Source organism: Sparus aurata, chromosome 6 (genome assembly GCF_900880675.1).
Source record: "Sparus aurata chromosome 6, fSpaAur1.1, whole genome shotgun sequence".
Taxonomy (NCBI): domain Eukaryota; kingdom Metazoa; phylum Chordata; class Actinopteri; order Spariformes; family Sparidae; genus Sparus; species Sparus aurata.
In genome coordinates this window covers 8,929,753-8,942,702 of record NC_044192.1, presented here as the reverse complement: position 1 = coordinate 8,942,702, position 12,950 = coordinate 8,929,753, and the positions used below count along the sequence as shown (strand labels likewise).

General features: G+C 41.8%; 1 protein-coding gene across 1 annotated transcript; it reads right to left on the bottom strand.

Moving 5' to 3' along the window:
• Positions 1-220: 220 nt before the first annotated feature.
• Positions 221-6,311, bottom strand: trib3 (tribbles pseudokinase 3). The gene is made up of 4 exons (XM_030421003.1): positions 5,686-6,311; positions 2,424-2,702; positions 2,008-2,300; positions 221-1,895 (listed from the first exon to the last, which is right to left on the bottom strand). The coding sequence occupies exons 2-4, from the start codon at positions 2,700-2,702 to the stop codon at positions 1,406-1,408; spliced, it is 1,062 nt and encodes a 353-aa protein (XP_030276863.1). The 5' UTR covers positions 5,686-6,311; the 3' UTR covers positions 221-1,405.
• Between the last annotated feature and the right edge of the window lie 6,639 nt (positions 6,312-12,950).

The following is a 12,950-nucleotide window of genomic DNA, read 5'->3' as shown; positions in this document are numbered from 1 at the left end:
CATTCTGTCTTGAGATTAAAGTGATCATGTTATGAAGCCTTAAAACTGAATTGTGGAATGAAATATGAAGAATGACAGCGTTTTGTAATGTAATTTAAAAAATAATCAGCTGTGATGGATGTGACCGTATGTATACTGTTGGTAAAGGAGGTTCAGAACACAAATTATAAAACATTACACTTCATTAAAAATAAATAAAAACCAGTTCAGGACCAGAAAAGTTTGTGAAACCACTTTATTTATTCTCCTGCTGTAACTGAGTGACACGTACAGAAGAAGGCATCCTATTGGCTGGCTGCAGGTCTGTGAGTCATAGGAACAATTTCAGTCCGGCTATCTCAAGATTACAACTTCATTATTTTCTTAATATGATTCACCACATGATGCTTATCCTGGGTCATTTATCCTTAAGAGACTTAATGACATTGTTTTGTGATGAATCAGAAGTCGTTTTCTCAAGATCACAAATTTACGGTGCTATTGTGGGATGATGAGACAGATGTGTCCTTGGTCCGGCGATTTTTCTTTTTTACTGTGAATGTGTTTGTATTCCAGTATTCAACTATATTAGTCATTTTATATCTAAAAATATGAATCTGAGTAAATTCTTAACTTCAGGAAAACCTTTTATGAGCACCAAAAAAAAAAGATATTTGAGGAAATTGGTAAATGAAGTTGTGATCCTGAGACTACCGGCCTGAAACATTTTAAGCTGTCATACCAGCTCTATTCCATCGAGCTGGGATCATCAGAAAAGGATGCGACACTTTGACATTTGAAAGTCAAAGGAAAGTTAAACAGTTTGTATCATTTCTCAGATTATTTCTGTTTTTTTCAGAATGACTTCAGTCGCTGGTGATGTTCTTACACTCACCAATCCTTCTCTTATCATTCTTGGGAGCAACCAGAAAAGTGTAAACATGAAAGAAAGCAGCAGCATCCAGTGGTGTGTTCAGACATCCTTCATCAGCTTCTAAAAATCTGACATGATCATGACGTTGAAGCAGATCAAAAAAAGTTTAATGCTAGCATGTAACCGTTCTTTCTCCACTTGACGAGTTGTCGAAACACACCGTTTGGTCTGGTTTGTGTCAGACACTGGTGGAGTTCAGTTAAAGATTTGTGGAAGACGAGGAGCAGGTTCAGTCCTCCAGGTGAGGTCATCTTCACAGACCACGCCCCTTTCTAAGATGGCAGAGCTTGCATCGTGTCACAGCTACAGCAGGAGGAAGGCACCTGAGGGTCGGGGTCAAGTAATCCAGGATCAGTCTTTGTAGTGAGCGTGCTCTTGTACGGTTTGGGTTCAGTTTAGTGTCAGAGTTGGAGTTGTTGTGATGGTTGAGTCTAGGAGATGCATTATATCAGTGCAGGTCCTCACGAGTATAGAAGTCCGAGCGTGTGTGTGTTAGTGTTTTTCTGTCCACATCGGCACCACCTGGTCGTCGTCCTCTTGTTTACTCTGTAATGTTTTTGGTGAGCTGTGATGCGTCTTGTGCACGTTCTGATGTGGCGCGCAGGGATTGGTCAGCCACGGGTGCATCAGCAGCTCCGAAGCCTCCAGCCTCTCTGCGGGCGACTTCCTGAGCATGCAGCCAATCAGACACTTGGCTTGGGGGGACAGCCAATCAGGCAGGCTGAAGGCCCCACGGCGGATCTTGGCGAACAGCGCGGCGGGCTGCGTGTCCTGAAATGGGTATCGTCCAATCAGCATGGTGTACAGAGACACGCCCAGGCTCCAGATGTCTGCGGCGCGGCCCGAGTAAGAGCCTCTCCCGTTGGTCAGCAGCTCGGGGCTGACGTAGGCGGGGCAGCCGTGTCTGTCTGTCAGAGAGTCGTCGCCATGGTTACCCTGCAGGAGGACGCAGTCGTTGAGGCCGAGCAGAGCGAGACGAGTCCTGCAGGAAAACACACACAGTGTACTTACTGCATCTGTAGTACTCAGCCTCACATGTGTGTGTAAGTGTAGTATTGCAGTACTGCAGTAATAGTACTCAGTAATAGTCTCACCTGTGCTCGTCGGTGAAGACGAACCTGCGGAGCTTCAGGTCTCTCAGGACGACTCCGTGCTGATGACAGTGCGTCACGGCGTTCAGCACCTGAGCGAACAGAAGCTGCGCCTCCTCCTCGCCGAGACGCTTCCTGCTTCTCACGTACGCGTGCATGTCGCCGTGGTGACCGGGCAGGAAGACGTACACCCTGTCCTGGCCAATCACCACGTCCTGCAGGCCGCAGATGTTGTCGTGGTCACCGATGCGGATATAGGCAGCCAAGCGGTCCTGGTAACCACGGAGAGGAATCACCTGTAACCATAGCAACATGGAGGGATGGTTTGAGTAAATAATTTTTAGCAGTACTTTATGTAGTATTTATGGTATTTTAAGCATGTTCAGTATTTATAGTATAAGCAGTATTCGTTGCTTTACCTGGCAGGTGTATTGCTGTTTTGTTTGGGCGTGCTCCGCCCTGTAAGTCTCCTCCCCCTCGCAGCGTTCAAACAGGAAATACTGTCCAACTCTGGATGGGGATTGGCTCTGATTGGCCTCGGGGGCGGGGCTTCTGGGCTTGAGGCAGGCTGATAGGCCGGTGGCAGGAGGGTGCGGAGTCAGACGGGCTACTTTACATTTGGGTAAATTTTCCTGGGGCTTGTCCAACAGTCTCTTCAGACACACCTGAGACCTGGCTGTAGATACAGCTTTGTTCATCTGTGATTGGAGGAGACAAGTGACATCATCAGGTTAATAAATACAGTTGTTTAGTGTTTAAAACAGGAAGTGATGTCAGACTGGATCAAATATTTAACACAAGGCATTTTACAGTTTGACGACAAACTTTATTGTCCAACACGACATCAGAACACTAAAAGAAATGAGAATTAAGTAACTCCGAATCTTTTTCTGCATTATGTTGTGCCAAAATAAAACCCATTATACAATAACAGCGTAATAAAAGTTCTAGTAACAAAGTAGTAAACAACTCATGTGATTCCAACTGTTCTATCAACTCCGGGGTGTTGTAAAGTTCAAAAGGCAAAATGTATCAAAACAATGACAGATAAAATCATTTTCAAAATGCACGTTTTCTATCTCACTAAATATTCTGCTTAAGTTCGTATATGTTGATGTTAAGCCTTTTAAAAACTACATTTTCACTGCAGCCATGACACAGTTTGCTCTCTCTGTTGCACTCTGCATTAACTGGGCGATCGTCAGTGACAATCATATAATAAGTTCTGTGATTTTTACTCTTTCTATGGGCGATCTGAGGGGTGTTGGAGCAGATTAAAGGGTTGGGAATTGTAAAGCGGAGCCAGGCCGTGCAGGGAATGTAGAAACATGACAGTCAGCACAGCCCTACAACATGTCAACACAACAACTTCCTGCAGACGTCAGTCAGATCTGTCTCCCTTTTTTATCAGCAGCTGCCAGTGACGCCATGGTGGCAGTTTACCAGAACAGTAAGGCTGCAAACAGACGGCTAAACGATGAGTCGTTTGTCAGTTTCATGTGAGAATTTGGGAATATAACCTCATTTATATCCGAGACCGACTGTGTAAACTTTATCTCCTCTCTCGGTTTCCTTCCTGCACTGCAGCGCCCTCTAGTGGTGACACCACCGCCGAACCTCCCTCCCCCTCCTCCTCCTCCACTGAGCCCTCTTCAGTAATATGTTCTCATGCAGTCAGGAGAGTTATATTAGTATCGCGTCTCGCTGTGTTCTGTGTCTCTGCTGCTCACATGTTACACTGTTAACGTGTCTATAGGCTTCATGATGCAACTTCCTGTAAGCTGACAGACGCCTGGGCTTTCAGATCGTTGCATCAGAGCACAACAGTTTATAGTTTAAACAGGCTTTAAATACAGTCAACACCTACCACACACACACATATACACACATATACACACACACACGCACACACAGTGAAAGTATGTGCGTGATTGTCTACAAAGTTTTTCTGAGCCCGCGGTCTGCGTGGTGACACTGCGTGGAAACCTGCTGTTGGCAAACGCTGCTTTCACTCTGGTGAAACACCCTGAGTCACAGCGTCACCGCGGCAACGTCATCCCCTGACACACACACACACACACACACACACTGAATCTGTGCTGTTTGATGTCTCATCTCTTCTGCTCGCTGTGGAATATTTCTCAACCACGTTATGATCATCTGCAGTTTCATAATCAGAGATCAGATTCATAAACGACCGACACACATAATTAGATTTTACTGAGTCCCGCTGAACTGTTTCCAACCGACAGACGGTGACCTGGCTGGAAAGTTTCACCAGTGTCCTCATCGTAAATCGGCTCCCTGACATCTTCACAAACTCAACTCAAAACTTACACCAGCTCCAACTAGCTATTTATTGATTTAATTTTTGAATCTTTTGATCTGTAGAGTGTTTGAAAATGTCCACGGTGATGTTCTGTCATAACAACAGTCCAAAATGTGAAGATATTCAGTTTAAAATCATAGAAAACAAAGAAAACCACCAAATATTCACATGGAAGAAGCTGGAACCACTCTGTTTGTAGCGTTGTTGCCCAAAATCGCTCCTGAAAAATTATTCATTGACGTCTCAACACTGAAACTCCCTTATGCTTCAGATATTTTTTCCTTTCCCACTTAAATTATTTTAAATGATTGTAATTCATAGTTCACTTCATGTTCTCCGCTGCCATCTGTCTAATTTCTTTGTACCTTGTAAACAAACGACGGATTACTGATCGGACCAGCCGGGTCTCTGCATGAACCGACTCCCTTAATTTGAGCACCTGCCGTTACAGAGTGTGAGTCTCTGCTGCAGTACACATACAGTAAAGTTAGTCAGTCAACATGTTTGACAGCAGCCTTTGCTTTATAAATACAAATCAGAACATTTGGCAGAGGCTTCTGGTGGTTTCTCTGTTCATCACTGTGAGTCTCAAAGTCCATTTACTCTTTTATTTAATGCTTTTCAACTGTATCAATCAACCAGACTCAGTTTGTTTTCTAGAAAGCTCCAGTCGTTCCCATGAAACTCTGGAATCAACTCGTTGAAGACAGTTGCCCCCTCCAAGATTTGCATCAAACTTTACTCTCTTGTAAATATTTCTTTACAGTCACTTTAATTCAAGAAGTCCTAAAAAGGCAAAAATGTTTTAGCTGCTGAGGTCCAAAAGCTGATGGTCCTATCACCATGACAACCGGGCAAACTCCCTCTGCTGATGAAGAACAATGGGATACGACAGAAAGCACCAGAAAAAGCCAAAATAAGTCAACCTACTTTTAATATGGTCAAGAATCAACTTTGATGCCCTTCTGCCCTCAGACACTGTGAGTACATTTACTTAACTACAGTAACTATGAGGTACTTGTACTTTACTTGAGTATTTCCACGTCCTGCTACTTTACACATCTTTAGGACACTTCAGAGGTACATGTTGAACCTTTTACTGTGACTTTATAACTGTGACTTTATTACTGTTACTTTGCAGATCTAACACATAAAACATCTGAACTCAACAGATCGGACACTAACACGTTACTGCACCATCAGAAGTAATCTGATACAAATACTTCGACTCTGAAAGACGATATTCTGAATAATAAGTACAGTTTGCTTAATATACTCGACTTAATTAATTAACTGTACTTTGTACTTGAATATTTGTATAACTTGTAACTGCTCTCAGGTCAGTTTCCTACCTTGTGTTTTGAACAGACTGGTCCGGACTGCAGGTCAACAGGAAACCAGTAGATCCAGTAGAAACCCAGTAGCGTCTGTGTGGAGCTGGTGCTGTCTGTCTGTCTGTGCAGCAGAAGTTACTGTAGGTGTAAAAACTCGAGTGTGTTCTGCAGCAGTGTGCAGCCGGACTGGGAGCAGCAGGTCTGCTGTACTGGGACGACTGGAGCCGGATGACGTCTTTGTGTCCTTATTATCGTCCGCCGGTTGCGCAACGTGTCGTCACTCAGCTGTTGTCGAGCTTCTTCTTCACTTTGAATCAGATTCGGCTGTCGGTTCGAACCCGGACGCCAAACAAACGTGAACTATAGTTTAAATAATCATCATGAAACTTGTTTTTTCGTTGTGTTTCCGGAGCTGAAGCGAACAAAGCCGAGTCAGACCGAGTCCTGCTGCCTTCCTGTCCCGGTTCAAAGTGAGCTGAAGTCCGCGTGTCGGTGTGGTTGTAGATCCAGTCTGACCGCTCCGGACCTGGTTTGCTCTGACCCTGCTCGTGTCCACAACTTTGGACCCGGACTGAAGAGGGACTGTAGAGGACCGTGGAGGACTGAGGAGGACTCGGACTGACTCCTGTTCTGTTTGGTTACGTTGTTTCCTCCCGCGGTGTCGTCATCCAGCGGGGGGCGGAGCCACGATGTTGCAATCCTGAGCGATCATTCGTCAGAAAAACCGACACGAGACAGTTTCGATGTGTGTGTTACTGTAAATAACCAGGTGAATGAGAAGTACTCAGAGCAGGTACTGAAGTAAAAGTATCACAGTGTACAAATACTGCATAAAGTATGAAGATAAGAGTATTGACTAGTTAAAGTACCAACAGTAAAAGTACTCATGGTGCAAAAATACCCATCAAAAACATCTTAAAACTTAAAAGGGCCTCAACTTTTTAAATTGCTATTTATTAAATTAGTTTTGAATCTATTTTTCTTTACAGTGTTAGAAAAAATGTCCACAGTGTTGTGTCCAAACATCCTATTATACACGTATTATTAAGATATTCAGTTTAAAATCATAGAAAACAAAGAAAAACAGCAAATATTCACATATTTCAACATTCATAATTTTTCTTTGACCTATTAATTGACGGTTGTAGCACTAAAACTCACTTGTATACTATATATAATTTTATAGAGTTTTTTGTCTTATTTTAAATCATGATTTTTCAGCTATCACATAAATGTATTGGAGTAAAAAGTTCAATATTTGCTTCCTAAAGGCAGTAGAAAACGGAGATGAGTACAGTTCTTGAGTTAATGTAAATATTTAACAGAAAGATCCCCAGTTGTGTATTTTCTTAGACAGTATTTGGAGACACTTTAACTCTTTGAGAGCAGAGTTTTACCGGCACATTGCGTTCCAGTCTGTTACAAAGTGTTTGTGTCTTTCTGTTTCTGTTTGATACGAGACGGAGACGGTGATGATGTCAGCAGCTGCAACAGTCACTGTTTTAATTTTACACTTCAGCTGCTTCCTTTATACGGACCATCGTTACAGCAAATACTGACACACCGGGCAGGATTTAAAATGCCCAGAATAAAAAATACTACATGAGTTATTTGTTACATTTACTTTGCACATGTTAATCGTCTCTGTGTTTAAAATGTGATACAAAGTGTGAATAAAGTCTTAAACACGGAGGAGGAAAATATAAATCACTCACCGTCTCTGATACTGTAAACTTTACATTAACAGTAGTTCATTAATAACCCTTCTATTTTCTTTTTATAATGACACATATTAGTGTAGAACTCTTGCAGTGAAGTGATGTGACTGTAGTTTGATTATCTGTTCATGAAAGCCACGATCAGCTATCATCCTGATTATCAAATCAATCGTCCCGGCAACAAACCCTAAACGCCGTCAAGTGAAAACACGGACATATTGTGAATGACACCAGACAAACTGACCGCTGCTGCTGTTATGAAGCGCAATTTCAGACTGAAATCAATTCATTTTCACTGTTTCAAGCTATTTTGATGATATTTTACTGATTTATTTCAAGAAATTCTGTAAAACACGGACGTTGCAGCTTCTCACATGTGAGGATTTGCTTCTTTTCTGTGTTTTATGTCAAACTAAGTATTTTTTTTGTTTTTGCATCAACGTTAAAATAAACTGCAGATTAACCAGGTCTAAAAATAATCCTCACGTGCAGCCCGAGGGAGACTATATAATCCAGTATCCAACACACTAACACAGTGGATGGGAGGATTTCCCTCTGGCAGCCGGCGACCAATCACAGACTTGTTTGTGAACTTGTTCAGATGGACGGCCGACCTGCAGAGCAGAAACCACCTGCTGACCTTTGACCTTAATCCGTGTTCAATCTGTGGCTCAGCAGTCGTTCACCTGCTGCACATGTCATCTGTCCGTCTAAGTTTAACCCACATTCAGACACGTGTGACACATTTCTGATGTTAGTGAACTAAATCCATCCGGCTGGTTAATCAGTACAGCGCATGAATCAGCACAGAGTAGTTCAGGTGAAGCGCAGGTGCATTTTTGTCCATCACTGAAGAGTTCACTGTTTTTTATTTGTCAGCTGATCATAATTATTAAATTTGACTGTATTGAAAGAAGTGTCATTTTGGAAGTGGTTTCAGTTTGATGTCACTTATGAGGTGAGGTGAGGTGAGGTGAGGTGAGGTGGAATAACAAGAAGTGTTCCCTTAGCAAAAAGTAGTATACTTGAAGTTCATTTTATTAAGTATGCTTGAGTATAAGTATAAGTATAGCAAGTATACTATGGACCATGTACTTGTAGCATACTAGAAAGTATACTAATTTAATACTTCTTCGGACTAAACTGGAACATTTTAAGTTTATAAAAGTATACTTTAAGTATACTTTATAAGGTCATTTTAAGTTTACAAAAGTACACTTTCAAGTACACAACATGTACAATCATCTATATACTACTAGTGTACTAAGTATATACTTCTAGTCCACATTTTAGTTTATTAACATCTAAGTTTATAACAGGGCTAATACCTCAATGCAAATGTATGTAATGAAAAACATTTTTATTCAGCTAAATTAAATGTAACCACAACTCAGTGACTCAACCTTTTTCTGTACTTACATCAAGATATTGTAAGTATTAGCACTTATAATGTGGCAAGTTCTACCAAGAGATTCATCATTTATTACTATACATTCCCTCAGCTGAACAGACGGAAGTCTCTCCTGGAAAACACCCCTTCACTCACGGTGCAAACATTTTTATCATCTTTGTTAATTCGACACAATTTAACCACATAACAAGGATGTGAATTAACCTGCAACCGTCTTACACATCATCTTATTCACAAACACATTCACAAACCATAATTACACCAACAACAACAGAATACACAAGAGTCTTTGCGCCACAGTCCACAGTATACTAAAGTACAAGTATAAGCTTTAGTATTAAAGTATAAGTGTAAGTATTAATGTACTTAGTCTTAGACTATTCTTTATACTTTTCAGTATAAGCTAAGTATACTTCACTATACTTTTCTTAAGTATATAAAATTAAGTATATAAAAAGTACACTTCAAGTATACTGCCTCAGTTTTAGTATAAAATAAGTTTACTTGTAGTACACTTGAATAAACTACTTTTTGCTAAGGGTTGCATCGAATGGCCTCAATAACACACAGGTGTGACATCCAACAGGTGACTCACAGAGAAGCAATCCTTTGACTTTTCCTCTGGTGACTTTGGTGTTTTCCGTGAAATAAACCCCCCCCGACAGGAAGTGACATAATCAACCTGTTTTATGTCCCAGAACCTGAAAAACTATTTAAAGTCCCCTCACCTCAGCTCTTCTAGCACGCTAAACTGGGTTACCAACAGCTGCACAACATTAATGAGGGCGATGAAGATGTTATAGCACGTTGCTGTATAGATTATTAACAGTTCATGCTCCAGTTCATGCTCACACTAAACGTAGATAATGAAAGTGGAGCAATCATCGTACCTGCTAAACATCAGCATGTTGACGGAGTGAGTCATAATGAATCAACAAAGTCTGATTCAGTTATAATAACACTGACACTCCCCGGTCAAAGTGAACTGGAAATACTGACAGTGATGGTTTCAAGATCCAGTTCAAAAGTCCGAAAGTTGCACAAAAGCCCAGAGCAGTTCTGCCCTACAAAGACTGAATGTTTTTACACGTTTGGGGTTGTTTTCTGCTAAATTATTTAATTAACTCACTTTTCTCCTCTGTTGTTGTTATTCATCACTTTGAGGAAGATGGAAATGTTCCAGCTCATAAATAGAAACTAGAAATACAAAGAAAATATAATTCAAAATGTCTTTTTTTTCCTTCAGTTTAATGGAGACAAATATCTCAGATTTACTTCACTTCGTAGATCTTCATCCTGATTGTTAGATTGAGGATTATTGTTGCTGTTTTTGTAACGATAACAAATCTCCAGTGGTGGAAGAAATACTCAGATCTTGTACTTAAAGAAAGATGGCTCTTGCATAAAACTGGCTTGTCAATACAGTTTGAATTTGGTGTCATCTGACCAGAGCACAGAGAGAACAAGGCTGTCGTATTCCCTCTCGCTCAAATGGTAGAAAACCTACGACAACCAGAATGCATTGCGTCACAGCGGACCAATAAACAGTCCAGCTGATGTTTGATGTTCTGTGAGTGTTCTATGGTTACAGGACAGGATGCTAACTCTCTGTCTTAAAGCAATTGTCAATCATCTATGAAGATTTAGGTTAGCGACTTTATCGTATGAGCACTACTAACACTATTATTATCGCTAAGCTAACCTAGCTAACGCTTCTAAAGCCCTGGAATTGATGTAGGGCTGCTGAGGGGCCTGGAACACCCAACGAGGCTCTAACATAAGCTGAATTCGTCAGAAGACACAAATGATTAAAAATATATCAGACACAGAGCTTCACAAAGTTTATAAAGTTTCTCCTAACACGACAACTCACAAAATTTAGCGATTTTATCAGGGAGTCTGGGGAAATTCTCTCCCTCTTCATGTCCTTGCTGTTGCTGACTATAGTTGATGTGGCTCCAGTTGTTAACATGCACATGGATGTATAAAGTACACGTGGAGGCCGTTAGTGAGGGATCACCTCAGAGCGATCAGAAGGAAGAGATTAATTAATTCTACACATGTACACAAGGACACGTGTGTGAAGCTGTCGGTTAATCCTGCAGGAAGCCGAAACAAACAGCTGCTACTGACAGGAAATGAGGTCACAGCTTCGTTATATGTGTGACATGACCTGTGAACAGTGTGTGTGTGTGTGCTCTACTCTGATTTGACAGATTTAAAGCGGTAGGTAAAGAGCCTGAATGACCTGGTTACACACACATGCACGCACACACACACACACACACACACAGCAGGTTATCTCCACATGGTTAGTGTGTTTTTACGCCACATGATGAAATATTGAAGAAACAGAGGAGGAGGAACACTGTGTGTGTGTGTGTATGTGTGTGTACTGTGAGTGTGTGTGTGTGTGTGTGAGTGTGTGTGTGTGTGTGTGTGTGTGTGTGTGTGTGTGCGTGCGTGCGTTAAACTTTACTGTCTCTTTCATAACCGACGTGATGAAATCAGAGGCCAAGTGTCTGACTCAACTACGGCCTGCCTGAACACACACATACTGACAACAACACACACACACACACACTCACACACACAGACACACACACACACTCATAACGCACACACACACACTTGTTGTCTTCCACACTGGCCTGGTTCTCAGGATTATCACCTGTGTGACACCTGCCTGCGCTGCTGTGACAAGTTTTGATCTCTTGCTGGGCTGATGCTGCAGTGTGTGTGTGTGTGTGTGTGTGTGTGTGTGTGTGTGTGTGTGTGTGTGTGCAGTCTGGTCTCGTAGTTCCGGTGGTCTCTTAGTGCTTCAGGGCATCCTGATCTAACGAGCCTCGGGGAGCTCCTGCTGAGTTTAATATGCGGCTCACAGTGGGAGCGTTCAGAGAGGTTAAAGCCTCGGGGCGGCCGGACGACACAGAACGATCCGCTGCACTCGGTGGTCTGAGCGTAGATTTAATCAGATGACTGCAGATTTACTCCTGAAAAAAAAGTGTCTGTTGGTTTTATGTCTACTAGACTGCTTGTAAACCCATTACTGTACTCACCTGTTTATCCCTGAAGTCACCTCTAAGAGCAGTACTTTCTTTTCTTTATAACAAGATTGTATTCATATTTTTGCAATATACACAATCAAACTATTCACTAAAGGACACATATTTTGGAGTACTCATTTGAATTGAGGAGTTGTGAAAATAATACAGTACAATAATAATAACTGCAGAGCTTTTAACATTTGAAAGCTATTGTGTATTCCATCTTCAAAATAACAACATATCTTTTCTAGTGTAGCAGTGGAGGAGGGGACGTTTCTTAAAGACAGTAGCTACGGGTAAATAAAGACAATATGGATACATCGCTGTAATATGTAAATAAAGCTGGGACACTGTGTGAAGCATAAATAAAACAGAATGCAGCCATTTGCTAAATCGTTTTGACCTAAATGTACGTTCACATGAAAAGTTGTTCAGGCTGATTTTTCCTCATATTTGCTTATTTTGAATTTGATGGCAGCAGCACATTTCAAATCAGTTGGGATAGGAGCAACAAAAGACTGGGAACATTGTGGATGTTTGGCAAGGAGGGACTCAAACGCAAGACACAGGGGCAGGCAGGTGGAAAAACAAGAGGCAAGCTTTAATAAAATAAAGATGAAGTCCACAAAATCTGGCAACATATCAGGAATCCGAGATTGCAAAACACAGGACCGGAGAACAGAAATGTGGCCGAACCAACGAAGAACGGAGGAAAAAACAGAGATTTGGTTCCACAGAGAGGATAATTTACTAATGTGACACAGGTGAGCATTAAAACAAGACAGCAAGTGGGAAGAAAACATGAAATAACTTGACAGCAGAAGGCTCCAAAAACACCTGTGTGGTTAACAACAGGTGATCGTGACTGAGTTTGAAAGGGGCGTCCTCAAAAGTCTCGTTCACAGACGATGACTGGACGAGGTTCACCACTTCACGGGCTCAGGAACGCTTCGGAAAACCATTTTAGGCAAACACAAGTTTACAAATGATTGACGTGTGCTCACCTGTGGAGGCACAAACATCTGCTGCCGTCCAGCCGATATCGTTCTCAGGGACGTCTCAACCAGTGATGTGCACAAGGGGGGGGCAGGGGGGGCAGTGGCCCCC